The sequence below is a fragment of the Salvia hispanica genome, chromosome 6 (assembly GCF_023119035.1).
Source record: "Salvia hispanica cultivar TCC Black 2014 chromosome 6, UniMelb_Shisp_WGS_1.0, whole genome shotgun sequence".
Taxonomy (NCBI): Eukaryota; Viridiplantae; Streptophyta; class Magnoliopsida; order Lamiales; family Lamiaceae; genus Salvia; species Salvia hispanica.
Window position 1 is genome coordinate 32,596,060 of NC_062970.1, and position 26,312 is coordinate 32,622,371.

The following is a 26,312-nucleotide window of genomic DNA, read 5'->3' on the forward strand; positions in this document are numbered from 1 at the left end:
AAAATATTAATTACTATAATGTTTTAATACCAAATGACATTTTTATTGATAATACAAACAATATTGTTTATTAAAAAGATAAAAGACGAATAAAAATATATTTAATTAATTCGATCAATGAATATTAGTAAAAGATAATAATAGTTTATTCATTGTAAGTAAAATGTTAATACTACAAAGTTTTGATACCAAGGGACATTTTTATTGATATTACAAACAATATTGTTTAATAAGAATGAAAAGATAAAAGACGAATAAAAAAATATTAATTCGATCAATAAATTTCAGTAAAAGATAATAGTAGTAGTAGTACTCCTATTATTTATAGATTTAGCATTAATATTTACGACATGATATGTCAAAATTCGAAATCATAATTTTGAAAAATATCAGGAATGGGTGCCACGTAAGAGAATAAATCGCTGCCGGTGGCAAAATTGCTGGAAGCTTCAGAATTTTGGTTTCGTGAAGAGAGAGGGAGAGATTTCAATAGCATAATACAACTCGCTTTTCTAGACTACACAATAATAATCCCTTCCTTTTCTTATCAGATCTTTCGTTTTCATTCAGTCTCAATTTGCAAGAATTCTCTGCATAATATCTCGCGGCTTTTCGAATTTGTGAGGATTTTCTATTGTACAGAGACATCCTCTGAGATTGAGGATGGACAATTAGAAAATTCAATGCAATAGGTTCACGCGATTCGGATCCAGCTGATTTTGGTTAGGGTTTTGTGTAAGCATCTCTCCACTTCCCCCTTACTGTCCTTGTCCTCATATATGGATGCATGTGTTTCTGTTTCTATACATGTGTGTGGATTGCTTTTTTCTTGGCGTTTGGAGATATTTATCTATTCTTTTTTGTTGCTCCTAAATTGAGTATAGGGCGAGATCTGAGAGGAAACGTAATTGCATTGTTCATTTTTCAGTTTAGAGATGGTTGTAACAGATTGAATGGACCCCGTATCATTCGATTTTCCATTTAAATATGCTTCTTGTCTATTTTGATTATTTCTGTCTACTTTCCCCGATATGACTGCTGATTAGCTGGGAGGATGCTTATAGTTATTCTCAAACAAAGTGTAGCTAACTTTGTATTTTCTCATTGAACTGTTTCACTTTAACGAGAGAAAGCAACTAGTTACAGTTAGTAATGCTCATTTGGAGCAGAACAATTATTTTCATTGCAAAGCTGTTGTGTCGGTTGTACATTTTCCAGATCTGTTCTTTGAGGCCACTCGCTACTATTTAATTTAATTGTTTTGGGAAGATTTTAAGGGAATAACATCCCATCCCGTGAGGAAGATTTGATGTTACCGATGCGGTTGGCATCCCTTGGATTGGAACTGCTGGTGTGATTGTATTTTGCATTTGCTTGGAGAATATTGCACACATTTACTTTGTTAATTTTCAACTATGGCAATATTGTTCAAATCAGTTTAAGACAACATAAAAATAACAGATAATATTCATTAATCTTTGAGGTGTGATCATATTTTTCCAGCCCATAATGTGATTCTAATCTGTTTGGTTTCATTGCTGATGTAGTCCAGCTTCAGCTGGTTCTTTAGGAAACTGCATGCCTGAGGTTTGAAGATCAAGTATTTTGTCCTTCTGGACTTGGCCAAAATGGCAGGTGTATAACTTATCCTATTATCTGGATGCTCCAGACATAAAGAAGAATCTATTAGAAGATACTTCATTCTTAGAGTAGAGTATCATGCTGTTTTTATGTTTCCCTTGTAGAAAGACAAGATGTGTATGATGAAACAAGGGAGAGAAGATCATATTATGAGAACTCTGAAGATGAGAGAAGGAGATCAAAGATGGGATCTTTGAAGAAGAAGGCCCTATATGCTTCAAACAAGCTCACTCATTCACTAAAGAAAAGAGGGAAAAGGAAAGTTGATTTTAGAGTGCCTTCTGTTTCTATTGAGGACGTGCGTGACCCAAAAGAGGAGAGTGTTGTCGCAGAACTGCGTCAAAAACTCCTCGACATGGATTTGCTGCCTGTTAAACATGATGACTACCATACTTTGCTGAGGTGAATTTTCTTGCAACTCTTTGGAAGACCTTCTTTCCTTGTGATCCTAGTTCATTCAGTTTGATCACTTGATGTTAAAAGGATGCTATAGAATTCTATTGAAATATGTTTAATTTTAAGTAAAATCTGAAACTGTTATGTTTAATTTTAAGTAAAATCTGAACCCAGAATTTCAGCATCTATTTCTTTTCGGATATGTGGAGTACTTTTACTGGTTGCTCTTCCTCTCGGCAAAACAAAAAAGTGGACCTGTAAAATAAACAGTATTTTCATTCATTTGGATGTGCTTAATGCAGTAGCACTCATGTCATATGCATGTTTTTTCTAAAGGCAGAGAATAATCGACAATTAATTTTATTTCTACAGAAGCTTCCAAGGAAGTTTCCGGTCTCTTTTACCATAGCTCTTAGAATTTTGAAATCTCTCTGGAGATAACCTTTGTTGTATACTTGTATTCCTGTAATAGTAACACCTGGGGGCAGCATGTATGTAAAAAAATCAGGAGCCGGACGGGGCAGTGGTATAGTGCATACTACCAGTTAATATATTAGCTTTACTGCACCCTTAACCCCGCCCAACCTCTGCTACGCAACCTTATCATTTGGTCTTCTTCTATTATTTTGCAACTGCCAGATTTCTGAAATCAAGAGATTTCGACATTAACAAGACTATCCAAATGTGGGAGGAAATGCTTAATTGGAGGAGGGAGTTTGGAGCGGACACCATTTTGGAGGTAATGATACACTGCATGTCGAACTAGGAGAATAGCTTTGTAGTTTTTGTATCACACAATGCACTGTACATTTGATCTTGGATAGGTCCATACTTATAAGTCTGCCATCTTTATCTTTCTTTCTCCCTGCATAGGAGAGGGAAATGGCTTAAGCATATCATCTTTCAGATAGTATTTGCTGATAAGTAACTTTCACTCTTCCAGGACTTCGAATTCAAGGAGCAGGAACAAGTGTTGAATTATTATCCACAGGGATATCATGGTGTTGATAGAGAAGGCAGGCCTGTTTACATTGAAAGGCTGGGAAAAGCTCAACCCAGTAAACTAATTCGCATTACTTCAGTGGAAAGATACTTGAAATATCATGTTCAGGAATTTGAGAGGGCTATACATGAGAAGTTCCCAGCCTGCTCTATTGCCGCTAAACGGCGGATCTACTCAACAACCACAATTTTGGATGTACAGGGCTTGGTGAGTGGATTAAATTTGAAAACAAATTATCCTGAAGCTAATGCTCTTTTTTTTTTTTTTCATTTTATGAATCATTCGTTGTTCCTATTAGCGTAATTAGGAAACAGGATAGTTCACCAAAAAAAAAAAAATTGTTAGACCTTAGTTCCATTGTTTTGGTTTAAGCGTTCTTTTTTGTTTCTCTTTACAAACATATTGATAAAATTATCATAATTTCTGTCTGCAGGGGATTAAAAATTTCACCTCCACAGCCACTAGTCTGTTAGCAGCCATGGCAAAGATTGATAACAGTTACTATCCAGAGGTATTTAGTAGTGAGCATCTTTTCTCCTTTGCCTGTCGACTATATTTCATATGCCACTAAACATGAATGATCTATTGTTTCCTAACGTTTCTTTTTGTTTTACAGACACTACATCAAATGTACATTGTCAATGCTGGACCTGGATTCAAGAAGGTTCTTTGGCCTGCTGCACAGAAGTTTCTGGATCCCAAAACTGTAGCAAAAATCCATGTATAGATATCTACATTTTACCACTTGACACACGTTCCTGTCTCTTTTCTCACCCTCCCTTTCTCTTCTATTTGCCACAAATTATTTGATTACACTTGTCTTCTCTATGTTGTACAGGTTTTGGACCCTAAATCCTTGTCGAAACTGCTGGAAGTCATAGACCCAAGGTTTGATTTAAATGATCAATCTTCAAAAGTTAGTGAAAATGTTGACCTAACTGTTTCTTGTATTGTTCCCAGTCAATTGCCTGATTTTTTGGGTGGATCATGCTCTTGTGATGTTGAGGGAGGTTGTCTAAGATCGAACAAAGGCCCTTGGAATGATCCTGAAATAATGAAGGTACTAAATGAGGCAGTTCATTTCTTCTCAAGACTGATACCAGTGTGCTGGATTATTCTAAAGTACCTTGTTTTAGATTGTGTATAATGCAGAAGCAACTTTGGTAAGGAAGACAAGTAAAACAAGCAGTGATTGGCAGGGAAAGGACTCGAATATTCAATTACTGCCAATGAAGGTACTTAATCGCATAAAATAGGATATTAGTTTTGTTAGCATGTTTGTTTGATCTCTTTGGTCCATCAAATGGCCAGGGAAGATGCAGTGACACATCTGCGTTCGAATCAGGATATGATTTTGATGATCATTCCTCTCCAACAAGACAAAATTGCGAAACGAGTTCAAGACATACTCCGCTTAATGAAGTAAGTGTACTTATGTGCTTAGTAGGTTATGAGTTCTCTATAGCAAATGTAAGATCTTATTAAGTCTAATAATTGGAACCCTATATATTTTATGCATGTATGTTTCCAAACAACAGCCACCTATGTAATAAACATTTTTGTGAGTGGACACTTATGGAGGTTCCAATCTAGAAGCATGCATGCATGTATACCAATATTTTATATTCCCTACGTCCCTGAAAAGTATGAATTATTTCCTTATTAGTCCGTCCCTGAAAAGTATGAACTATTTCCTTATTAGTCCGTCCCTGAAAAGTATGAACTATTTCCTTATTAGTTTGGCCCTTAAAAGTATGAACTATTTCCTTATTAGTCCATCCATGAAAAGTATGAACTTTCTAATTTTGGAATAGGTAAACAACACATTATCCCTACACATCATTTTATTTACAACTTGTACCATTACACTACATTACTAATAATAATGTGGATCACACTCTCCACTAACACTACTTACACTACCCTTTATCTCTCTCTCTTACTTTACCAATTATACATTAAAACCCGTGCCAACCAAATGTTCATGCTTTTTAGGGACGGAGGGAGTAATATATAGTAGTATATTTTTCAGGGTTCAAATGTAGAAGCATGCATGCTTGTATTTCAATATTTTTATATATTTCTCAGGGTTCAAATCTAGAAGCACACATGCTTGTATCTCAATATTTTTATATAAATTTTAGGTCAGAACATCAGATACGAGTGTGTATTATAGTTGTGATGATCAATTTCGACAAGATAAAGACAGCGACAATGAGCAAGGTGTGGAAGAGGAGTCCTCTAATATCAATGTTGTTGGAAATACAAATTTCAACGCAAGACAATGTTTCGAAGGTTTGTTTTTGCATCAATTCCTGCATGTTGATGTTGCTATTGTTTCTTTTTTCTTTTTTTTAAAATGAAGATAAATTCTTAATCAGGTCATTTAAATGTGTTCTCTTCCTTTATGAAGCTCATCAATGCTTTCTATTTACATTCCTTTCTTTGAAGTTGTTTTATGCTGAAAATCTCTCAGAAATTTGTTATTAGGCATACTTAATAATAAAATGTCGTATCTGACACTGTTCATGTAAATGTGAACTGCCTTTGAATGGTAATGTGACTATTTACAACAACTTCCTCTATTTCTTATATTATTCACTAGTTATTGTTAAAAAGTTCAATTGCACGTTTTATTAGGTACCTTGGTTATGTATTGGTTGGAATCCATCCAGGAAAGGGTCGTAAAGAGAGGTTTCCGGTGCATGACGAGAACAGTGATGTCTATGATCACCAAGCTTTTTGATCTTATTCAGAATGCACATGCTGAATGTTTGAGGAGGCAGACCGCCGGTGTTTATCCATCTAATACATTGGAAAGTGAGCAAGAATCAAACAACCAATTATCTGTTGGTGCAGAAGCTGTTAGAGAAGAGAGTATGGTCCTTCCATGTGTACAGCGCCTCCAGAGACTGGAAAGTTTATTGGAAGAAATTAAGAAGAAGCCTGCTGAGATTCCTATGGAGAAAGACCAATTGCTTCAGCTATCTCTGGAAAGGATCAAGTCTGTTGAGTTTGATCTTGAGAAAACAAAACGGGTAATTAGTCATTTTATTTGCTTCTTTTACTTTGCACTTATAAGCCTAGTGAATGTATTAAATCTTTTGTGTGCTTTAGGCATTGAATTCTACAGTGGCGAAGCAGCTGGAGATTTCCCAGTTACTAGAGAATATGAGGGAATCCAAATTCCATGTAAGTTATTTAACCAGTTGAGGTTGTTACTTTCGAGCCATATTTGTATTTTGAAGTGATAGAATACACGATATTTTATGTTTGCCTTGCAAATCAGTATTGATGTGCTTTAATTTACTCCCTTGCAGCGACGGAGGTTTCTATGTAATATCTGATGGTTTGGATCGGTGCAGAGACTATGAAACAGGGCAATGATTATGGTTTAAAATGATTGGACGTGAATAAATAAGTATGGGTGGATTTTGAATGATCGCTTATCTGATGGCAAGCCCCCATATCCCCCTCCACGAAGTCAATGGTGGTGGTAACCACAGTTAAGGTACAGCTTTGAGACTCTGCATTGTAGGAATGCCTTGCATTCATATCTGAAGTCTTTGTTTCTCCTCTTGGAACTGATTTTACAGATCTACTTAGCATACAACCGACTGGCCTTAGGCCCAAAGTAATGAGTTGTAAATGATGAGCCTAATCATTAGTAAATGAACTGCTCGATAAGCATAGAAATGCTTCTGAATATACACAGGGATGGAAGAATAAAGGCCAGAAGAAATTGCCAGATATTGGTGATTTCTTTTGAGTAGCTAAGGTTGTGATCTTGTTTATTGATGAAACTACGGAGCACCGTGAGATCACAACATGAAACAGTCTAAGATTCCTACATGTACATATCCATAGTAGGATGACATATATAGGGTAAGACTAAAGCAGTACAAGTTATTTATATAATAATGATATGATTTTATGAACTGCACAAGCAGGTTTTAAAAGATGTTTATGATGGTATATAACTTTGAGCAGGGAAGGGAAAAGTGAGGTGGTAGTTGTGTTATTTATGGTGAAGGATGGTGTTGCTAATTTTTGTTGATCATTATTTCAACTTGATTATCAATCATTTATTACTTGGCACTAATTTTTAATTTGTAGCAGTATTCTATATATATTGTGTATAGTAGTATGGTACTATAGTATAGTCAATGTGCATTGCACAAGTGGCTAGTTTATAAAAGTGGATATATGTTGTGGTATATGTTTTGATTTAGGTAGGTATCACTTATAATTAGATTTTTAAATGTCTAACTAAAAAATACTACAATTAATCCTTGTAAATAAATCCTAAATGGCTAAAAAACAACAACAAACTGTAAAAATGAATCCACGTCTTTGAGAGCAAGAGAATTTGTCATTTCAATTTCTTAAAAATCGTAACCATGGATCAGCATCAAATCATATTTACATAAATAAAAACTTGGCGCTGGAATATTTCTTCTTAACTTTACTTTCCAGGAGTAAAGTTGGTGGCGTAAGCCCAAGCGTTGTTATTAACGGGATCGGCCAAGTGGTCGGCAAGGTTCTCCAACGGGCCTTTTCCAGTGACGATAGCTTGAACAAAGAAACCGAACATTGAAAACATGGCGAGTCTGCCGTTCTTGAGCTCCTTCACCTTTAGCTCAGCAAATGCTTCCGGGTCGTCTGCTAGTCCCAACGGGTCAAAGCTACCGCCAGGATACAATGGGTCGACCACTTCTCCGAGGGGCCCACCAGCAATTCTGTAACCCTCAACGGCTCCCATGAGCAAAACTTGGGTAGCCCAAATGGCCAATATGCTTTGGGCATGGACCAAATTTGGGTTGCCCAAGTAGTCAAGTCCACCTGTCAAAAATATTATAATATTAAATTATCGAACAAATATTAGTATAAGATTTCAAATCATTAATAGCAATTAAACATCCAAATCTTACCTTCACTGAAGATTTGAGCACCAGCCTTGAACCAGACGGCCTCTCCAAACTTGACACCGTTGCGAGCCAAAAGCTCGGGGAAGACACAGCCGAGTGCACCGAGCATGGCCCACCGAGAGTGGATGACCTCGAGCTCACGGTTCTTAGCAAAGGTCTCGGGGTCAGCAGAAAGGCCGGCGGTGTCCCATCCGTAGTCTCCGGGGAACTCTCCGGTGAGGTAGCTTGGGGCCTCGCCGGAGAATGGGCCGAGGTACTTTACACGGTCGGGGCCGTACCAGGGGCTGCCGGAGGAGACGGCAGGCTTCTTGCCTGCAGTCTTCCTCATTGAGACTCTGCCGTTTCCGGCTGACTTGGAGGCGGCGGGGGAGAGATTCACTGCCTGTCCGGCGAAAGAGTGGGAAGAAAGAGCTGTTGAAGAGGCAGCCATTGTATTAGTGAGAAGAATAAGCTTAGAATGTAGTATTGGTTTTGCAAAGAATGTTGGGATTGATAGGAATGTTGTCTTGTAGAGATTATATATAGAGAGGTCAGTATACCTCAGTACATAACTACATATTGTTGTTGATGATATAGATAGATATCTGAATATTCTTCTCTATCTTTTTATTGGGTTTCAAGATTTTATGTTTGAGTTGGCAAGCTCTTAGCCATCTATTTTAAAATTTTACTAAGATGGTCCTAGATTTCCACTCTGGCCTTCATTTGATTCACTTGTTTTGGGTCGAGAAATCCAACGTAGGATAAGTTGTCATAACAACTGCCAAATCAGCATGCCACGTCATCCACACCATCAAAATATCATCAACCACTCAAAACACATATTAGTATCTGCTACTGCTATCTTCTAAGATATGGTAGAAGGCATGGGCCCAGTTTGTTGTTTTGCAATTCATGGTGTAGACTTGTTTCAATTGAATGATAACATGTGGCTTTCCTAGCTCTGTTATTCAGTCCAGCAAATTTTCTATTTCCAAATATTTTGCATTAGTTGCGCTATGATAACTACTAACTAGATTGTTACACTTCCATTATTCCACATTGATGACTTGTTATCTAAAAAATTTATTTACATAATCATGAATTCATGAGCATCAACAAAAGATGGAAAATACACGACAACCTTCATGTTGTGATTCATAACACGACAATAATATTTAAATATTTTAGTATAATATTCATGCAATTTATATGATTTCAGTATTGTATATTGTGATAAATGAATATAATTACAATATTATTAGTATGTAATATCAATATGATGTACTGTATGAAATTCGATCAATTAAGTTGGGTCTGCCCAGCTTGGCGTAGGCCTACCGCAGGTCGAACAACTTGAGGCCCGGCTCAACCTAGGCAGGTCGAACATTTTGCGATCTTTAAATGGATAGGTAAGCTAACAATTTACAGAAATGTCTTGATTTATCACGCACAAAAGTCAAAACATTAACCCAATGGAGCAAAACCAATTCAGACCTTCCAAAGTAGGATATTTAGTAAAGTGATTAGAATTTTAAGAAGTTACTACTACTGCAATTGGAAAACAATGCTGCTCAGCCCAACTGCAATCAAGATACTTCAGCCCATTGCATACTTACGAGTCCAGGATTGCGCAGTGTTCTCGTACTTGGATCAGGCACGAGAGGATCATTCGGGTTTGGATCAGTCAACAAGGAACAGATAGAAAGCAGTACCTGCCCAACAAAAATGTGTAAGAGTTACAACACCACTAAACTAGGGGTTGGCACCCATGTTGAATATCATATCCCATCTATTTTCTCATTTGACCCACAATAATTTGAATAGAATTATAGAAGTACTTATAACTCTTGTGTAGGTCTTGCAGTATAAAAATCATCCATTGAACCCAATTCAGATTTCAGAATACTATCACCATAATCATCAGAGTATATGTAATCCAAGAATATAAAATAGTAAAATATTTCTTGCACCATAAACATTTTTTTCTGAGGGGAACCATAATGCAGTACTCTCATTAGTATCTAAATTCACTGACACTTAATTGACTTGATGTAGAATAAAATATATGGCTATTGGTAATCCCAACAAGCCAATGACAGGTCAAACCAAACAATACCTTTGATATTGTGAGGGCAGGGCTCCACTGCTCCTTGAGAATATCCAGACAAATACTACCATTGCTGTTGATATTTGGATGGTAAACCTTAGTTTTGAACGAGATCTGCTCATAGAACATGAGAAAAACTTAGATTTATATAGCATTGTTTTCTGAAAATGATACTACTAGTATGTGCAGCCTGTCCCCATTCATAAAATAACAGAACAGTTTCTACAATGCATAAAAGCTTTGCACTAAAGGCTGTGAAGATATATGATCGTCGTAGAGTCCATATCTGAACTCCACTGTTTTCCATTTCAGTTTTATCATGCATAATAAACACAACAAATCGACATGCTCATACTCCTATGGCCACTAGTTGAAGACACTCCCACGATATACTTCTAAAAATGTCATCAACAATGAGAAACCAGATAGTCAATAATTCTTGTGTAGGCATACTCTTGGACTGTGCTATATATTTTAAAGGCATTGCTATGACAAGGATCATGGAAAACAACAGCATTCCACGATTAAATGGTGCCAAAAGGTGAAAAGACCCAAATAAAAGTCAAGGACGGGATACCTTTGGTGGTTTGAATGGATAATCTGGTGGAAAATGAATATTCACAAGAAAAACTCCTCCAGAATAAGGACTGTCAGGAGGGCCCATAATAGTGGCTTGCCAATGGAACATATCTTCACCAACAGGTCCTGCATAAAAAGTTATGGCAACATGTTGAGCTGAAAATAAAGCAAACCCACAAATGCTCGACTTCGTACATAAGTCACGTGGTAGATCAAAGTTAGACATCTGGCATGTAACTAAGGCAAAAGATAGCAGCATGCCGAATGGAAATGTGCATGTGCATTACATGATTGATAGTAGCATTTGGAAGGAACTAAACAGATTACACATCTATTTATTGCAAGGCATGAGATGGTCACTTGGTCAGCCTATCTAAACACTCAACAGTAACGTTTGCAAGTCATCTCTATTTAGTAACATATCTACCCCCTCGCATGCAATATTTGCAAGTAGTTTTAATTTAATAACCTTCCTAAACCCGCATGTGAAAGAAATGTCCATTCTGTTTTAGGAGATCTTGCTTCTGTTCTTTATAACATTTTAGCACAAATGCCAATTATTCACATCAAAGCCACTAACAGAAACAGTAAAACAATAACTACTACATAAAGCATACAAATAACTTTATAAAAATACATGAACTAAGAAATTAGTAAAAAGATGAATCCAAACCAGCACTGCAGGCAGAAGGAGGGTCCTTTTGCAAATCCTTCAGTTCCTTCTGGATCCTCTTGGAAGCCATAACTTCTTCTTCTTCGAATCAAGATTGCCTTTACAGTGAAAATGTTCCAAGAGACAAAATTAGTCATGAATGACAAGCACAAAGAATGACAAAATTAACAGACAGAGAACCAAGCCCTGAGCCTCACCTTTTATGACAATAAATGTAGTTAAAATAAAAAATCAGCAAAACAAGAACAAATTAATTTTACTCGTAAAAATAAGTAATCAGTATTGGCAGCAGAACTAGGCAGCTATAGACATTCTCTGGCGCATCAAAATACATTTTCGCACAAAGTGAAGGTGTATTTCCCAACCGCAGGATCGAATTATCCTAAATGGATCATCTCTTCTTCTTGCGCTTCAAGACTACTATAGTAGTATAGAAAGCAGCATCAAATTCAAGTCTCACTATATTCGAGAAGCAGGATCGTGAGTCATTATACGATATTAAACCACCACAATCAAATTCATGAAGAGAAAAAAACAATTCTCATCAGTGCACAGAAAAATGACTTAAAACAAAAAGAGTATCCGACAAAATATAATTTAATAGCGCTTCAACGAAAAAAGGAAAAGAAACGAATACGAAGAAGCAAATCTCGGTGGAACCCTTTCTTCCCCAAACCAACGTATAATAAAATAAAATCGAAAACGATGTGAGCTTCGACATCACAAAATCCAAACCAACACAAATAACCAGCCAATTCCGGAATCAAATCGCCATGCATAAATTATTATAACTGAATTCAACAACGAAGAATTTACATATGATGATATAAATTTTGAATAAACTCAATAAACAACACATAACATTGTCATTGAGCTTGTGAAAGAGAGAGAGAGAGTCTAACGTCTACATACCTTGTGGATGGAGAGTAAGGGTTTAGCAAGCCAACTATGGGAAGCAGCTGCTTTTTTTAATTTGATTCTGAAAAATGATCGATTCGCCACATGCGTAGCGCGTGTTTTCTTCCCCACTATCTTCACGCACTTTGTGATCGGATTATGAGAAGAAAAAAGTACTCTAAGAGCATCCACAGTGCGGCTAGTTTCGCGTCGCTAGCCGATCGGCTAGCCGAACCATTGCAGCCGGCCAGCGGCGAATCGGCCAGAGAATCGGCGTGTGCTAGCCGATTCAGAGGCGCTGGCTGCCATTGTGGCAGCCAGCGATCGGCCAACGCCAATTTTCGTTTTTTTTTTAAATTTTTTTTTGAAAACCTATATATACGCGATTTTAGTTTCATTTTCATTTGCACCACTTGTTTTAACGAGTTTTCTTTCTCTCTAAATTTCTGTACAAGAGCAACATCGAGGGATGAGTAACGCGGGTGGTAGTCGTGGTAGTGGTTGGGATGCCGAGGAGTACGAACGGCGGATGAACGAGGCTATGGAGGCCTACATGAACCGCGAGATGGAGCGGTACATGCGAAGGGTGGAACAGCAGGCGGACCTCGCCCTCCACCGGTTGTCCATCGCCGAGCAGTGATTGATCGGGATCACGTAGCTGCACATCAGCGGCTATATGACGACTACTTTCTCCGGACCCGCGGTTTCCAGCAACCATGTTCAGGCGGCGTTTTAGAATGCGCGGGGAGTTGTTTATGCGTATCGTAAACGACTTCTCTGCAATGTCTGAAGTTTTTCTGCTGGGGCGTGATTCAAATTTTCGGTGAGGAGTACTCTTCGAAGCCCTACCCCCAAGATTGTCAGAATCTGATGCAGATGCACGGGAGCAAAGCATGGGTTCCCCGGGATGTTAAGCATAGATTGTATGCATTGGGAGTGGAAGAACTGTCCGACTGCCTGGAAGGGGGCCTACACGACCGGACTACAAGGGAAAGAATCCCACGATGATCCTCGAGGCCGTAGCTGATTACCGGGCTGTGGATCCGGCATGCGTATTTTGGGGTAGCCGAGGTCGAACAACGACCTCAACGTCCTCAACTCATCGCCCTTCTTCAACGAGAAGTGTCGGGCATCGGTCCGGCCGTCTCATTTGTGGCCAACGACAACCAAGCATGATATAGGCTACTACTTGGCGGATGGGATATACCCTAGGTGGCCCGTCTTTGTGAAGACGATCATCAGCACGCGGCGGATGACAAGAAGGCCTACTTTGCGGAACGACAGGAGTCGGCGCGCAAGGATGTGGAACACGCATTTGGTGTGCTCCAGTCTCGATGGGCGGCAATTAAGGGTCCAACGCGTTTATGGGATGTCAAATGCGTATCCCAAATAATGTACGCCCGCATTATCATGCACAACATGATCGTCGAAGACGAAGGCGTACAACTGACTAGTTGAGCCAATGACGATGAAGCCGGTCCAAGCCACGGAACGACCACCCCCAGCGTACGACATGGGGTACCTCTCGATGAAGTCGGCCGCCTCCAGGAATATGCCGACATGCGCCAAGTGGATGCTCATATTCAACTCCAAAAGGATATAATTGAAGAGTTGTGGGCACGGAAGGACTGCACGACGATTAATGAATTTTCTCGTATATGTCTATCTATACATATATAAAAGACGAGCTTTGGGCATAATTTTAAATATTTATTTGTTTTGGTTCTCATTGCAATTAATCTAAATTTAATGCATTTAGAAATTTAAAATCACATACGGCAGTTTAATATGCACTACTATAAATGTAATCCACAATGTGAAAAAATTAATCTCAATCATGCGTTTAGGAATTTGTATTTATATTATGTAGTAGTAATGCCCAATTCAATCAGATATAAATTGCATATTAATTATTATTTATTAATTATTAAATCAATGTGACTGCCGTTGCGCAATTGAAATTAATATTAGTAAATGCTAATAATTCTCAATTATTGCAACGCTTTGCTTCATAAGTATATTTAAATATCGAGTCTATCATTTTCAACCTCCATTTTTATGGTCATTTTCTTCCAAGTTTTCTATTTTGTTCTTTTCTTATTTGTTTATGCTTTCTAATTATGTTTATTCGTGTTTAGGTCTACTTTTTGAGCTTGTGGATTCTGCTTCGAATACAATTAATATGACACTGGAACAAAAAAGAGAGTAACAAAAGGAGGAAGTTTTGCTTGACAACCGTCTTTATATTCTTTGAAGGTGTTATTTTTTCTATTATCTAAACTAAATTTTGTTCAGTTGTCATTTGAATGTGCAAGGCTTAATGCAAATAAGAATGCACTCCATGTAGACGATAATGAAAAATGAGCATTCAACGGCAAGGTCTTGCATGGTCAGTAGTTGGGATAACAACACGAACATGATTTGTGCAATGTATTCATGGATCCATGATGTCGATATGGTGCTCATATTTTATTGTGTTTCCGTTTGTTATCAACCCTTTATATGTTTGAAAATCTTATATAGCTATCTATTATTTGTGAATTCTATCATAATCTTATTTAGGCTATTTCATGTTTCGTTTGAAAATTGCAGAAAATTCAACATGAAGCAGAAGGTGGAGGCGCTACAAGCGTGAAGAATGGAAGCTATCATTTTTTAAAAACCTGATTGACTCTATTAAATAGAAATAGGTCAATTTGATGGCTACCTTAATTCAATTAGTGGGTTTCAATATAAATTGGCTCAATTTATTCAATTCAATTTATATTTGTATAACTGTATTCAGCTGAATTATTTAATGCTAAGAAATTATTGTAGAAGGATTTAATTAGGTCTTACAGTTTGAGGGTTTTCATAATTTTCTGTATAGATTTAGGTTTTGAGTTTTAGCATATGGAACCCAATTATAATATTTTGGAAAAAATAGGACTCTAGGTGTAATAAAAGGTAATATTACTTTTAAATATTACTATATATTAAAATACATAAATATATAGAATTAAATCATTTACTGAATATCTTATTCAGTGTATTTTTATGTGACGTATACTAAAAACAAAGTACATATTGTATGGATATTTTATTCACGCATACGAAATATATCAAAATAATGTTGGAGCAATAATATAGAAAAATCAAAAAAATAAGTTAATGCAAAATAAATATAGAATGACCTATTTATATAGGTGACTAATGAGAAATCAATTAAAAAAAAATTATATAATAAAAAATAGAATTATAAATATATAACATAAGAAAGAGAATAAAATCTCAAATTTTTATTATACAAATGGATTATGACATTGCCTAACCTGTGATTAGAATTATCAATCTGATAAACTTTGTGCACTGACAAATATGTGTACATTATTAATTATAGTGATAAATGGATTAAAGTTAAACTATAATTTATATTTCAATTCTACTGATAAATTGAATATGACTTTATGAAATTTAAATTCTTAATTTTCTGTAATTAATATAAAATATTTAGTTTAATTTAATTTTAGGTTTAATACTCATACACAATATTTGTGTCTTATATTACTGATGAATTTCTTGAATTTATTACTATTTTTTTTTAGTATAAGATTAAATTATTATTACACACATTTATTTGTTTTAATTTCTTATAGCATGTAGGTATTACTTAATTTTTTAAACTTTAGACAAATATATAAATTAATGGTTCGTGCATAGCACGGGTATTACACTAGTTTATGGTAAAAGTGAACTAGGTCTCTTATTTGCGGACGGGCTAAAATGAAAAAAATGGAACTCTTATTCACGGACGGAAAGAGTAGCTAATTGGATACTCAAATAAGTCAAAATGATAAAAAGTCCAAAAATTGGTCATACTCCATATTTTAATTTATATCATAAAGAATGATGCTGCGTAGCCACATTAAATTAGATTGGGTTGAAAGGTAAAAAATTTGCAACCTTTAATTTTAATTTTAGGTTAGATTGGGTTGAAAGGTGAAAAGAAAATTTGCAACCTTTAATTTTAATTTTAGGAAAGGTTAGATTGGGTTGAAAGGTGAAAAGAAAATTTGCAACCTTTAATTTTAATTTTAGGTAGGAGTGAAATATTCAAATAATGCTCTTACTGTACAGAAGAAAAAAATGATAATAAATAGTTAAAGTGGAGAAATTGTTTTAGGGTATCTCCAGCGGCGCTCCTCCCACTCGCCCTTCCCATGCACGTCAGTACTAGCCCCTCCCATTCCACTGCCACATCACTAGCCCTTCCCACTGCACAAGCCCTTCCCACTCGCCCCTCCCACTAGCCCTTCCCACAATTAAATTAATTCACAATTAAAATTTAAATTCACGGAAATAAAATTTGACACGAATACGAACGGGAAATACGAAAATTACATTAAAAACAGAATTACATAATTAAAAAAAATTACATAATTTTAAAAAAAACCATAGTTTAAAAATAAAATTACATAATCCCCTCGGCTTTCACTCCTCGTCCTCGTCCTCGTCCCCGTCGCCCGTGCCCCTGCCACCTCCGACGTCCCCGCCCCCGATCTCGACGCCATCATCATCAATGGGTGGCATCCCTAAATCGCGCCGACATCGGTCGACCATCTCCTTGCACAGCCTTCTCAAGACTGGATCGTGCGTGTTATACAACTTCAAAGTGATCTGCATCATGGTCTTCGTTTGCTGCGCGCGGGCTAGGCTGTCGTCCTCTTCTCCTCCTGGGACCTCCGATTCGACCTCGTAGGACCCGCTGCCGCGCCGCTGCCGCTTCCCCTCGCCATCCGCTGCGCAGCCTGTTGCCCCATCGGGCGACGACGACGACGAGTGTCTGTTCGTGGTAGCGGGGCCACTTCCTCGGCCGGGGAGCTCGTGCGAACCAGCACTCGCCGCGCTGTACTCACCGGAAGAGTTGATCTTCGTCCGCTTCCAGCCTGATTCGACACCAATCGCAAACTTTTGCGAATCCTTGACCACGAGAAAGGCCTCCCACTGGTCAAACTCTTTGATCCCCAAGTCTTTGTTGGTCTCGCACATCATCCTCGACATACCGCCGCTTACCATGCGATGTTGTTTTCGTAGATTGCGGCAAAAACGACTGAGCTTAGGCCTCAACCGAGACATCGTTTCCAGCACTGTGGATGCGAGGCTTCGCCCCAGCGGTTTGTTGGCGCAAGAGGCGGCACCGATGCGATGCCACATTCGGTCAACATACTGGTTCGCTCCGGTGTAGGGATCCTCTACAACACCGATCCATGCCTTCGCAAGCGCGGCATTTTCCCACACGGTCCAGCATCGTCATCCGCTCGCCTCATCCACACCCTCCTCCCCTCCCATCCCCGTGTGAGGAAGAGCTCGGGACTTCGCCCTTGCCCCTACCCCCGCTCCCGGCCGTGGCCTTGCTTTTTCTCCCGCCCCTTGCGTGCCCCGCCTCCTCGGGGAGTCTCACGGATCGGCGATAGCCCCAGATCCTCAAAAGAGAAAGTCTCGATGCCGGCGTACCGAGTCTCCGGAACATAAGAAGGGGAGTCATCGGCCAACAAATCTATATATGGCCGATAGACAGATTCCCCAGGCGTCCTCGGGCTCCTGTGCTGCATCGACCCACTCACCGACATATTTGGCGGCGTACCGCCCATGCCCACTGCCCCGGGCACCATCCCTCCCACCCCCGCCATATTTGGCGGCATACCGCCCATCCTCGCTGTCCCTGGCATAGTCACACACATCCCCGCCATATTTGGCGGCATACCGCCCATCCCCGCAGTCCCACCCATCCCCGACATATTTGCCGGCATACCCGCTGCCCCCGGCATCATCTGACCCATTTGACTCATCCAAGTGTACATATTGTAGAACATTTGGGGAGTCATCGTCGGCATATCGCCCATCCCCGCCATCTGAGGATTCATCCCCGCAAAATTTCCCTCCGCGAGGGTGTGTTCCCTCCGCTCGTGGTGGGGGAGTTTCTATTGTACTCCATTGTAGTAGAAATGAAATTTGTAGAGAGAGAGAAACTTGTCAACACAAGTGGTGTGAATGAAATGAAGTTGGGGGAGCCCTATTTATAGAGTTTATTATTTATTAAAAAAAAAATTTAAAATGTCGGACGTCCGACCGGGACGGGCGACCTTCGCCACAATGGCGCCCGTCCGGTCGCCCGTCGACGGGAGGGGCGAGGCCTTCGCAGGGGCACCCGGGACGGGCGCGGACGCCCTTCCCGCCCACTATGGCGCCCGTCCGGTCGGACATCGCCTACGGGTGAGTGGGAAGGGCGCCGTTGGAGACACCCTTAAGTAAGAGAAAGAATAATGTTGAGAAGAGTCTTATTTGCTTTAACATTTTCCCATTTTAACTATTTATTATCATTTTTACAAAACAAGTGCGCAAAAGAGTCGAGACTCCTAATGATGGACGAAGGGAGTAGTTAACAATTTAAAAATTATAGTTAGCAATATAACACATCTCACCCTACTCATTTATATATTCAGAGATAGAGGTGCGTTAAAATGACAACACATTTTAAAATAAATCCATACCATCATTCCTAGCCAATCATTTGTACACGTAGACGAATAATAAGCTGCCACATGACAATAAAAAAAGTGTTCAAGTGTAAAAATCTCGGCCAGCAATATATAACACTGTATACAATAATTTTTTTCTCGGCCAGCAATATCCAACACGCTATATAGCAATCTATAGATTGCTGTGTAGTATTTATAATATTGCTGGATATGTAGTGTCACGGTGCTTTAAAAAGTGTTGTTATTTTAAGTGCATATATTTAAATTGTCAAAATAAATATAGGTAGCATTGTTGGCATAATTCATATTTTCAGAGTTACTATAATACTCCTATTTATAAAGATGGCGAACCATTTGTACATCTCTGATTCATCATCTAATTTAGGAGTACTATATTTGATTTGTGTCAGTTTGTGTGAAATGTTTATTAATCTCCCCGACTCTATACGGCTGCTGATTCGAATCTTGTTGCTAATCACGATTCACAGCTTACCTCTCTGTATGATCTCAGGTGCCCGCCCGTTCTCTCTGGCTTAATCTCTTAAACACCGTTTGTTTTCTTTTGAAAATCTGCTGAGTTGAATGTCGATCAGATTTTTGCTATTTATCGGTGCCTATGCACGGGTTCTGATTAATTACCTACTATATCAAATTTAGAAAGGGGAAATCATGTAATTTATGGATTGCATCATACTCTCGAATGCTAATATTGGCCTCGCATTGATTTACAATTGGATGTTGAATCGCTTTTACGTCAATAATCCAATTGTGATTTCCATGAGTTTCTCAATCCATGTTTTCTGTTTTCCTTCATTATTTTTTCCGCCCTCTTAGGATTTGAATCTAGGTAAATATGAATGTGACTAATTTGATCTTTCATATATATTGTCATTTTATTTAATAGAATGGGCTGGAACATGTAATGTGTTTTAGTGGGGATTAATATTGTAAAGTAAACAAGTGCAATCTGTCTAATTTCTTTCATTTTTGCATTGTTTTGCAGAGCCAGTTTAATCTTCTAACTGAAAATGGGGGGTGTGCTTGATAAGGATGGATCTCCCGATGCTTCAGTCCCTAAGACAAAGATTGAGGCCAAAATTATCGAGGCAGTGCAAAAGAGAGAAGTTCAAGGGAGTTCTATCACAGCATTTAACAGCATTATCTTAAAGTTCCCAAAGATTGATGAGAGCTTTAGGAAGTGTATATCAACATTTGAAGAATTTGGTAAATTTCTTTTTAGACATGCTTGCTTCTGACTTAGTTGATTTGTCTTTTTATTGTCTCTTCGTTGGAATTTTATAATAGAACAGGTTGGCATTGCATAACGAATAAACTCAACAATAGTACTACTAAGCAGGGCCGTCACAATAAAAATGAAACGTCATATTGTGAGCAGTAAAGAATAATTCATGTAACATGCATGTATTCTTATATATGCTTTTTTTCTTCACAATCTTACTTCTTTGAACAATAAACAACTACTTAAAGAGTCTCTAAGTAGTAGATAACATGCAGTTTTCTGTGAAATTTCACCAATTTCTTGTTTGCTCTGTGGTGGTATTCCATGTTATCCACTTGAACAGTTGTAAGTTGTAACTAGAATCATTTTTTTTTCTCTTAATAGATGAGGATGGAAATGGTTCGATAGACCCACAAGAACTGAAAAACTGCTTCCACAAGCTAGAGATCAACTTCACTGATGAGGAGATTGATGGGCTATTTGAGGAATGCGATATAAATGATGATATGAGGATAACATTTAATGAATTTATTGTTCTCCTTTGCCTCGTTAACCTTCTGCAGAAAGATCCTGCTGCTGAGAACTGTGTATCCAAAACGTTCCACCTGCGCTTATTCTGCTTTTGTCTTTTATTTGAAAACGACTCTTTGATTGGTGCATTTGTCTTCTTCCGCATGCGTAATTGCTAGCTCATGGAACAAATTACTTGGATAAACATAAACTGACATTTGCATTGCACCTGAGGTTTTGAAGAAGATTTTAAAGCTTTTTTGTTTAGTCTTTTCCCTTGTGCGCGCTTCTTCATCACCAGCACTCTTGTTGAAGATATTCTTGAATTTGTATTTGGCTAAAGCATGTCTATATGATCATTGCTAAACAATGTTTGTGCATTTTCCTCTGCCTTGTTCTGGCCCTTGACACTAATAGAAGTCTCAGGTAGGAGGGCAGAGTCTCAAGGCTACTTTTGAAACATTAGTAGATGCATTTGTGTTTTTAGATAAGAACCAGGATGGTTATGTGAGCAAAAATGAGATGGTTCAGGCCATTAATGAAACTAATGCTGGAGAACGTTCTTCTGGGATGATAGCCATGAGGAGGTTTGGTTAGTATTCTCTCTCTCTCTCTCTGTGCAGAATGAAGGAATTGTTCGTCAGTTGGTTTTTTCATGAGTGCCTATCTTATGATGTGGAAGGTTCAATAGTTATTAAGCTGCCGTTGGTTTTTGCAGAGGAGATGGATTGGGACAAGAATGGAATGGTAAACTACAAGGAGTTTCTTTTTGCTTTTACCCGTTGGGTTGGATTTGATGAAAATGACGATGAAGCTGACAAAGAGGACGATAGTTGAACTTTCCATACTGCTTGATTTCAATGATGTTTCTGTTAAATATATGCTCATGCTCGCTGCTCATCTGAATTATTTTTTGTTTTGTTTTTCATTCGAAAGAATTTTGTAGTTGAAAGGAAGAAAGAAGTGAGAATTTTGTCACAGATCTCTATATTTATGTTGTAGAGAATAAAATAATATGTTCAGACATAAAGCCAAACTAGAAAAACCTGTATGAGGAATTGATTCTGTCGACTTTGGTCCTCTTTGGATCTCTTATCACCCGTAAACCGGCGGGAAAATAGAGGTTAAAATTATAGGCCTCAAACAATGTTCGAGGCGTTTACCATCGATTGCTCTTTCAAATAGACCACTTTTCTTCCTTGGGCCGAACTCGCTTAAAACTGCAGTTGCTGTGAAGGACTCGACACTTCACCATTTCATATGCGCCATATGGTCATGAACCATACTATCTACTCAAAACCACTATCCCAACGTCGACACCACCATCATGGACATAATTAAAAGCCCTCCTCCGTGACTTGAGGGCACTCCAAGCAAAGACTGTGGGACTTGACAAATAGACGTCAATGCCGTGATTTGTCTTAATGATTATGTTTACTATACATATTTTAGCCTTTGTCGAGTCTTTTAATTATTTACTAATGTAATTATTCATTTATTCTCTCTTTATTATGGGTTTTCTTTGTCAATTTTTTTTCTAGAATCAGTAGGAGTTAAACCATGTAGTGTTTAGGTAATTAGGTTTATTATAAATAACATAAACTTATTATGTTATGTCACTATTTTCTAAGAAATAAAGAGTTAGTTAGCTATATTTTCACCAATATTCTATCTACAAATTAGGGTTTTGATAAACCCTAATTCGTCCCACAACCCACGTTCTCTTAGTAGATACAAAATCTCCTCGTATTAGGATTTCATCCGCAAGATTTTGAGGCCATACTCTTAATTATTTCATGGGGCACATAATTTGTCGTTGTTTAGTGTTGTCAATTTCAAAAACCTATAAACGGATGAAACAGGACAACGAGTTTCATTTCTGCATATTAGTTTCATATTTTGCAATCACGTATGCTCTGATTATTTGGAGGATCGACATTTAAATTTTCAATCATCCACAAATTTGAACTCTATCCCTCACATTACTTTTTATCTCAATTATAATCTCAGAGATTAAATCATAGGATTCATCAAATCATTAGACTGCAAATCCCACAACGAACACTCGGAGTTGAACATGCTCTCCCCATTTCCGGTCTCCTTCCTACTCCCGGAGTCCTCGCCGCCGTGCTCCTCCTCCGCCACCTTCTCATGCAAGGCGCCGTCTCCCGCCATGCACATGCTCTGCCCCCACGGCGACGCCCCGGCCTCGTTGTCCAGAGACGCGAGCTCGTAGTGGAACCCGTTGTCCGAGCCGAACACTCCTCCGATGTAGCCCGAGGTGGCTCCGACGGGCTCCCACGGCTTGTCCAACGCCGCCGGCTCTTTGATGGCCTTGGACAATCCGAACTTGATCTTCTCGACTGTCTCGTCTTTGGTCTCCTCGTGCTTGACGCTGGCTGGGACGCCGCCGCTGTCGTATTGCTGGAGCTCTATGTTGATGCGGCGCTTGGTGAGGAGGTGGAGCATCTCGTCTTTGAAGCAGCCCAGGGCGGCCTCCGCCAGATTCGGCGCCTGGGGCGGCGGCAGCATCGCGATCTCCGTGATGAGATGGGAGAAGGGCTTGTGGGTCACCGGATCGATCCCCATCCCGGAGAGCTTCTTCTTCAGCTTCGTGTTCCAGTGATTCTTCACGTCGTTGTCCGTGCGCCCCGGAAGCTGCGCAGCTATCACAGCCCATCTTTTGCAAATGTCAAGAAAAAAACACATAAATCTTGCTAACTGATATGTTTTGTGATATCAATTGATATTAATGTGTTGACGAACTGATATAGTTATATGTTCTAACTTTAAGAAAAGTTCTGAAATGAACCATTACCTATTTCCAAGAACGGAATGCAAAGTGACAATAGTTTGCTCCTCAGCTTCGGAGAAGTGACCATGTTTGAGGTCGGGGCGGAGGTAGTTAGTCCATCGTAATCTGCAGCTCTTCCCGCATCTCTGAAGGCCTGTTGCAAGAGGATATATAATTACTATAAAAGGAAGAGGAATGAATTAGTAAATAGTTAAAGGGATAGGTAGAATGAAAACCAGCATGCTTGGGAATAAGGCGCCAGTTGCGGGTGCCGTGTTGGGCGATGTAAGAAGAGAGCTTCTGATCCTCCTCGGGCGTCCACTGGCCACGCTTGACGTTGTCTTTCTCGCAGCAGGGAACGCGGCCCATCTCGGCCTATTTAATCCTGAAAGTGTAGCAGGTAGTTTGTTGCTGGAAAAAAGTGATGTGGGGATTGGATTGGATTGTAAGTTTGAATGGTGTTGTGTTGTATAAGAGGGGGCGTAGATAAATGGTTAGTGAGGGTGGTGGGGCTGAGACTAGGCATTGAAAGCGCATGAATTCATTATAAAATTCAACGCTTGCTGAGCGTGTGAGGGAGGGGCCGGTAGCTCACCCCCAAGATGCCCGGTCAACCCCTCAGTTGACTCTCTCGTCATCATTCTTCTTAATTAATCATTTCCCCCATGCATTGCAAAGCTTCCCCACAAGACCTTCTGCTTCCTACCTATTCTTTTTTCTTACTTTTATATATATATCAATTCAACATTGGCACATGACCTTCATATGCTCTGAGCTACGGCAATTTTATATAAATAATCAAACCCAATTGAAAATCCCAACATCTATTTATTTTAATTGCAATTTGGATTTGTCACCTCAATAGCATTCATTATATTCAAACTAACTGATACTACCATATTTGGATCTTGTATTTCATAAAGTCCTAAATTGATATGCTCAAAACCCTGAGCTTTTTTTATATACATATTTTTTACATAATGAAGCAAGCAGCCTTAGCTATTCGGTTTCGAGTTGGGAGGTGAAGCGCGCAGAGACGAGTCCTTGAATGGAGGCGATCAAAGCCAGCGTATTTATGGCGAAACATAATGCGCTGAAGGCTCTGAACAGAATCCAGTTGCTTGTCCACGCTCCGATTCTCTTCCTTCTCAGGCACATTTCGACTGGGAAATATATGGCCATCGGCCAGAAGCTGATGGCTCCCAACACTCCTAACACTTGATTGAAGTAAGGGAAGGCCATCGCGATTACTGTCGTCGCCACCACATATGCTGTCCTGAAACAGACTCTATGTACATTCAAGGTCAGAGGCTTCAGCATTGGGAGTTTGAGAGTGAAATCTTTATTCAAGAATGTGGTGCTATGCTCCTTGTCCACCATTGCAAATAGAGTTTGAGAGTACATCTGAAATATGGAACAAATTTTGTGAATGTGATCACTAATTCACTATCATTTTATCAAGATTGAAGCAAGTGTAGAGAAGCTGACCTGATAGCCTCCGACTAAGTGCACAACAATGCACGCGTTAGCAAGGTCGATCAACCAGTAAGGCTCGTAGAATCCAAAGCCGGTCATGATGTTTCCTGGCGTTTGATCTCCAAATGCTGCATATCCGAAGCCGCCACAGCATAGATAAAAGAAGGTGGTGGCAGCCACCGATATCACTGATGCACGCTTCATTGTCCCGGTCTCGGATGGAGGGGATCGCAGCGTATCCTTTACCACAAAAAAAAATCGAAATCACACAATGTAGTAGCCTCTTTGTATCTTTAATAGATTTTAGTACTATTAAACTAGTTTGCCTGTATGCTGAGAACAATCATGGTGAATGGATAAGCAAATGCAATATCTCCCACTGCTTGAAAAACCAGCCAAAACTTGTCTGTGCTGGTTGATGCTTCTATTCCACTAATGCTTCCCATAATCACTCCATCCCCTGAAAATTTTTACATCAGTATTGCACCAAAATACGTACTAATAAAGTAGACGCGTACCGATGACTTGTGCAGCGCCTAACCCCAGCCCGATGGAAGAATAAGTGATGGACATGACTGCAGCGACCACCGAGAGCCATTCCATGCTGTGGAGATTAGGTATTTGAGACATGAAAATTTGAAGCAGACCGAACAGAAGCATCGGCTTTGTATCTCCGAATTCACACGGAGCATCGTGTCCGTACTTATGATAACAGTTGGACTTCTGTATTGCACTGCGCTTACCAAACATGAAAGGCAAAATTCAATACAAGTTTGATATTTTTCTTGCTAGGAAAGGAGTTCATTCATCCACAACTCTGTTTCTTGTTCAAGATTTTTCCACTGATCAAAAAAACAGATTTTAGGACTAGACTAGTAACTAGTTTGACCAATTAAATCCACCTCAGACATGTAGCAGTAGTTATAACATAGGCAATTCCTGTCCCAAAAAAATTGATCTGCATAAGTAGTCCACTAATCCAAGCACTCTTCTCACCTGCAACACACAAACCAAAAATTCTACAATCCAAATACATGTGATCAAGAATAGAAACAGATCAGAATCTAACCCAAATTGAGCTCAACAGCTTCAGTAAATGATCTATTCCTGATGGGACCATGCTCGGGGTCAGGGGACCGGTAGCAATCGCACACTAAAAACGTGGAAGTGAGAGTGACGGCAGCGAAGAAGAGCATCAAGAGAGGGCCAGCAATCCAGCCTAACTGCGCCATGCTCCAAGCCAGAGACAGCACCCCCGACCCGATCACACCGGTGATGATATGAGCCACTGCTGTCCATGTTGTCCCTTCACCATACAATATTATAGTACCTCAAAATTAATCAAAGTATGAAACCTCAAACAATAATAGTAATTCCAAAGCATACAAACCAGTTCTTTTGATGTCAGCGGTTTGAGAAAGATCAACAAGAGGTGAAGAAAGAAGCTGGTCCTCTACGCCCATTTTGATGAAACATCAATTTAGATGCAAGAATCCATATATTTCTAGTGAGAACAACAATGGAAGCTAGGTCAACCTTTTGAGATTTACTTCTGTAGCAAGCATTAT

At 39.0% G+C, this 26,312-nt stretch overlaps 5 protein-coding genes and 1 pseudogene across 8 annotated transcripts; 2 read left to right on the plus strand and 4 right to left on the minus strand.

Moving 5' to 3' along the window:
• Positions 1-435: 435 nt before the first annotated feature.
• LOC125195733 (phosphatidylinositol/phosphatidylcholine transfer protein SFH13-like) lies at positions 436-7,142 on the plus strand. Of its 2 annotated transcripts, XM_048093922.1 has the most exons (16): positions 436-735; positions 1,548-1,635; positions 1,746-2,043; positions 2,510-2,581; positions 2,677-2,776; positions 2,981-3,247; positions 3,474-3,551; positions 3,657-3,761; positions 3,879-3,928; positions 4,001-4,100; positions 4,177-4,275; positions 4,352-4,462; positions 5,185-5,335; positions 5,681-6,078; positions 6,158-6,232; positions 6,361-7,142. In XM_048093922.1, exons 2-16 carry the CDS (start codon positions 1,629-1,631, stop codon positions 6,385-6,387), a joined length of 1,938 nt encoding a protein of 645 aa, XP_047949879.1. In that variant the 5' UTR covers positions 436-735; positions 1,548-1,628; the 3' UTR covers positions 6,388-7,142. The 2 variants fall into 2 exon arrangements, with proteins under 2 accessions (XP_047949879.1, XP_047949880.1); XM_048093923.1 differs by lacking the exon at positions 2,510-2,581 and having other exon boundaries at positions 438-735.
• A 250-nt stretch (positions 7,143-7,392) lies between these two features.
• On the minus strand, positions 7,393-8,470 carry LOC125195734 (chlorophyll a-b binding protein of LHCII type 1-like). The gene is made up of 2 exons (XM_048093924.1): positions 7,972-8,470; positions 7,393-7,882 (listed from the first exon to the last, which is right to left on the minus strand). Exons 1-2 carry the CDS (start codon positions 8,396-8,398, stop codon positions 7,506-7,508), a joined length of 804 nt encoding a protein of 267 aa, XP_047949881.1. The 5' UTR covers positions 8,399-8,470; the 3' UTR covers positions 7,393-7,505.
• Positions 8,471-9,250: 780 nt separating this feature from the next.
• LOC125195735 lies at positions 9,251-12,335 on the minus strand (annotated as a pseudogene).
• Positions 12,336-19,097: 6,762 nt separating this feature from the next.
• Positions 19,098-21,460, plus strand: LOC125191669 (probable calcium-binding protein CML21). 3 transcript variants are annotated; one of them, XM_048089065.1, is made up of 5 exons: positions 19,098-19,223; positions 19,728-19,948; positions 20,349-20,551; positions 20,892-21,066; positions 21,193-21,460. In XM_048089065.1, the coding sequence occupies exons 2-5, from the start codon at positions 19,753-19,755 to the stop codon at positions 21,309-21,311; spliced, it is 693 nt and encodes a 230-aa protein (XP_047945022.1). In that variant the 5' UTR covers positions 19,098-19,223; positions 19,728-19,752; the 3' UTR covers positions 21,312-21,460. The 3 variants fall into 3 exon arrangements, with proteins under 3 accessions (XP_047945022.1, XP_047945024.1, XP_047945023.1); XM_048089067.1 differs by having other exon boundaries at positions 20,895-21,066; XM_048089066.1 differs by having other exon boundaries at positions 19,112-19,235.
• A 937-nt stretch (positions 21,461-22,397) lies between these two features.
• Positions 22,398-23,706, minus strand: LOC125197312 (transcription factor MYB80). The gene is made up of 3 exons (XM_048096047.1): positions 23,505-23,706; positions 23,293-23,422; positions 22,398-23,154 (listed from the first exon to the last, which is right to left on the minus strand). The coding sequence occupies exons 1-3, from the start codon at positions 23,635-23,637 to the stop codon at positions 22,488-22,490; spliced, it is 930 nt and encodes a 309-aa protein (XP_047952004.1). The 5' UTR covers positions 23,638-23,706; the 3' UTR covers positions 22,398-22,487.
• A 411-nt stretch (positions 23,707-24,117) lies between these two features.
• LOC125193135 (probable amino acid permease 7) lies at positions 24,118-26,306 on the minus strand. The gene is made up of 7 exons (XM_048090878.1): positions 26,135-26,306; positions 25,814-26,050; positions 25,647-25,740; positions 25,263-25,477; positions 25,071-25,204; positions 24,757-24,984; positions 24,118-24,672 (listed from the first exon to the last, which is right to left on the minus strand). The coding sequence occupies exons 1-7, from the start codon at positions 26,205-26,207 to the stop codon at positions 24,268-24,270; spliced, it is 1,386 nt and encodes a 461-aa protein (XP_047946835.1). The 5' UTR covers positions 26,208-26,306; the 3' UTR covers positions 24,118-24,267.
• Positions 26,307-26,312: the final 6 nt, after the last annotated feature.

Coding starts and splice junctions, on each gene's coding strand:
- LOC125195734 (XM_048093924.1), bottom strand. CDS start 8,398: ATGGCTGCCTCTTCAACAGCTCTTTCTTCCCACTCTTTCGCCGGACAG. Junction 7,883..7,971: donor TGCTCAAATCTTCAGTGAAG/GTAAGATTTGGA, acceptor TATTTTTGACAG/GTGGACTTGACTACTTGGGC.
- LOC125193135 (XM_048090878.1), bottom strand. CDS start 26,207: ATGGGCGTAGAGGACCAGCTTCTTTCTTCACCTCTTGTTGATCTTTCT. Junction 26,051..26,134: donor CGCTGACATCAAAAGAACTG/GTTTGTATGCTT, acceptor TGTATGGTGAAG/GGACAACATGGACAGCAGTG. Junction 25,478..25,646: donor ACTACTGCTACATGTCTGAG/GTGGATTTAATT, acceptor TGGTAAGCGCAG/TGCAATACAGAAGTCCAACT.
- LOC125195733 (XM_048093922.1), top strand. Junction 4,276..4,351: donor TTCAATTACTGCCAATGAAG/GTACTTAATCGC, acceptor TCAAATGGCCAG/GGAAGATGCAGTGACACATC. Junction 6,233..6,360: donor TGAGGGAATCCAAATTCCAT/GTAAGTTATTTA, acceptor ACTCCCTTGCAG/CGACGGAGGTTTCTATGTAA.
- LOC125197312 (XM_048096047.1), bottom strand. CDS start 23,637: ATGGGCCGCGTTCCCTGCTGCGAGAAAGACAACGTCAAGCGTGGCCAG. Junction 23,423..23,504: donor CCTTATTCCCAAGCATGCTG/GTTTTCATTCTA, acceptor CTCTTGCAACAG/GCCTTCAGAGATGCGGGAAG. Junction 23,155..23,292: donor CATTCCGTTCTTGGAAATAG/GTAATGGTTCAT, acceptor CATTTGCAAAAG/ATGGGCTGTGATAGCTGCGC.
- LOC125191669 (XM_048089065.1), top strand. CDS start 19,753: ATGGGGGGTGTGCTTGATAAGGATGGATCTCCCGATGCTTCAGTCCCT. Junction 19,949..20,348: donor ATCAACATTTGAAGAATTTG/GTAAATTTCTTT, acceptor TTCTCTTAATAG/ATGAGGATGGAAATGGTTCG. Junction 21,067..21,192: donor GATAGCCATGAGGAGGTTTG/GTTAGTATTCTC, acceptor TGGTTTTTGCAG/AGGAGATGGATTGGGACAAG.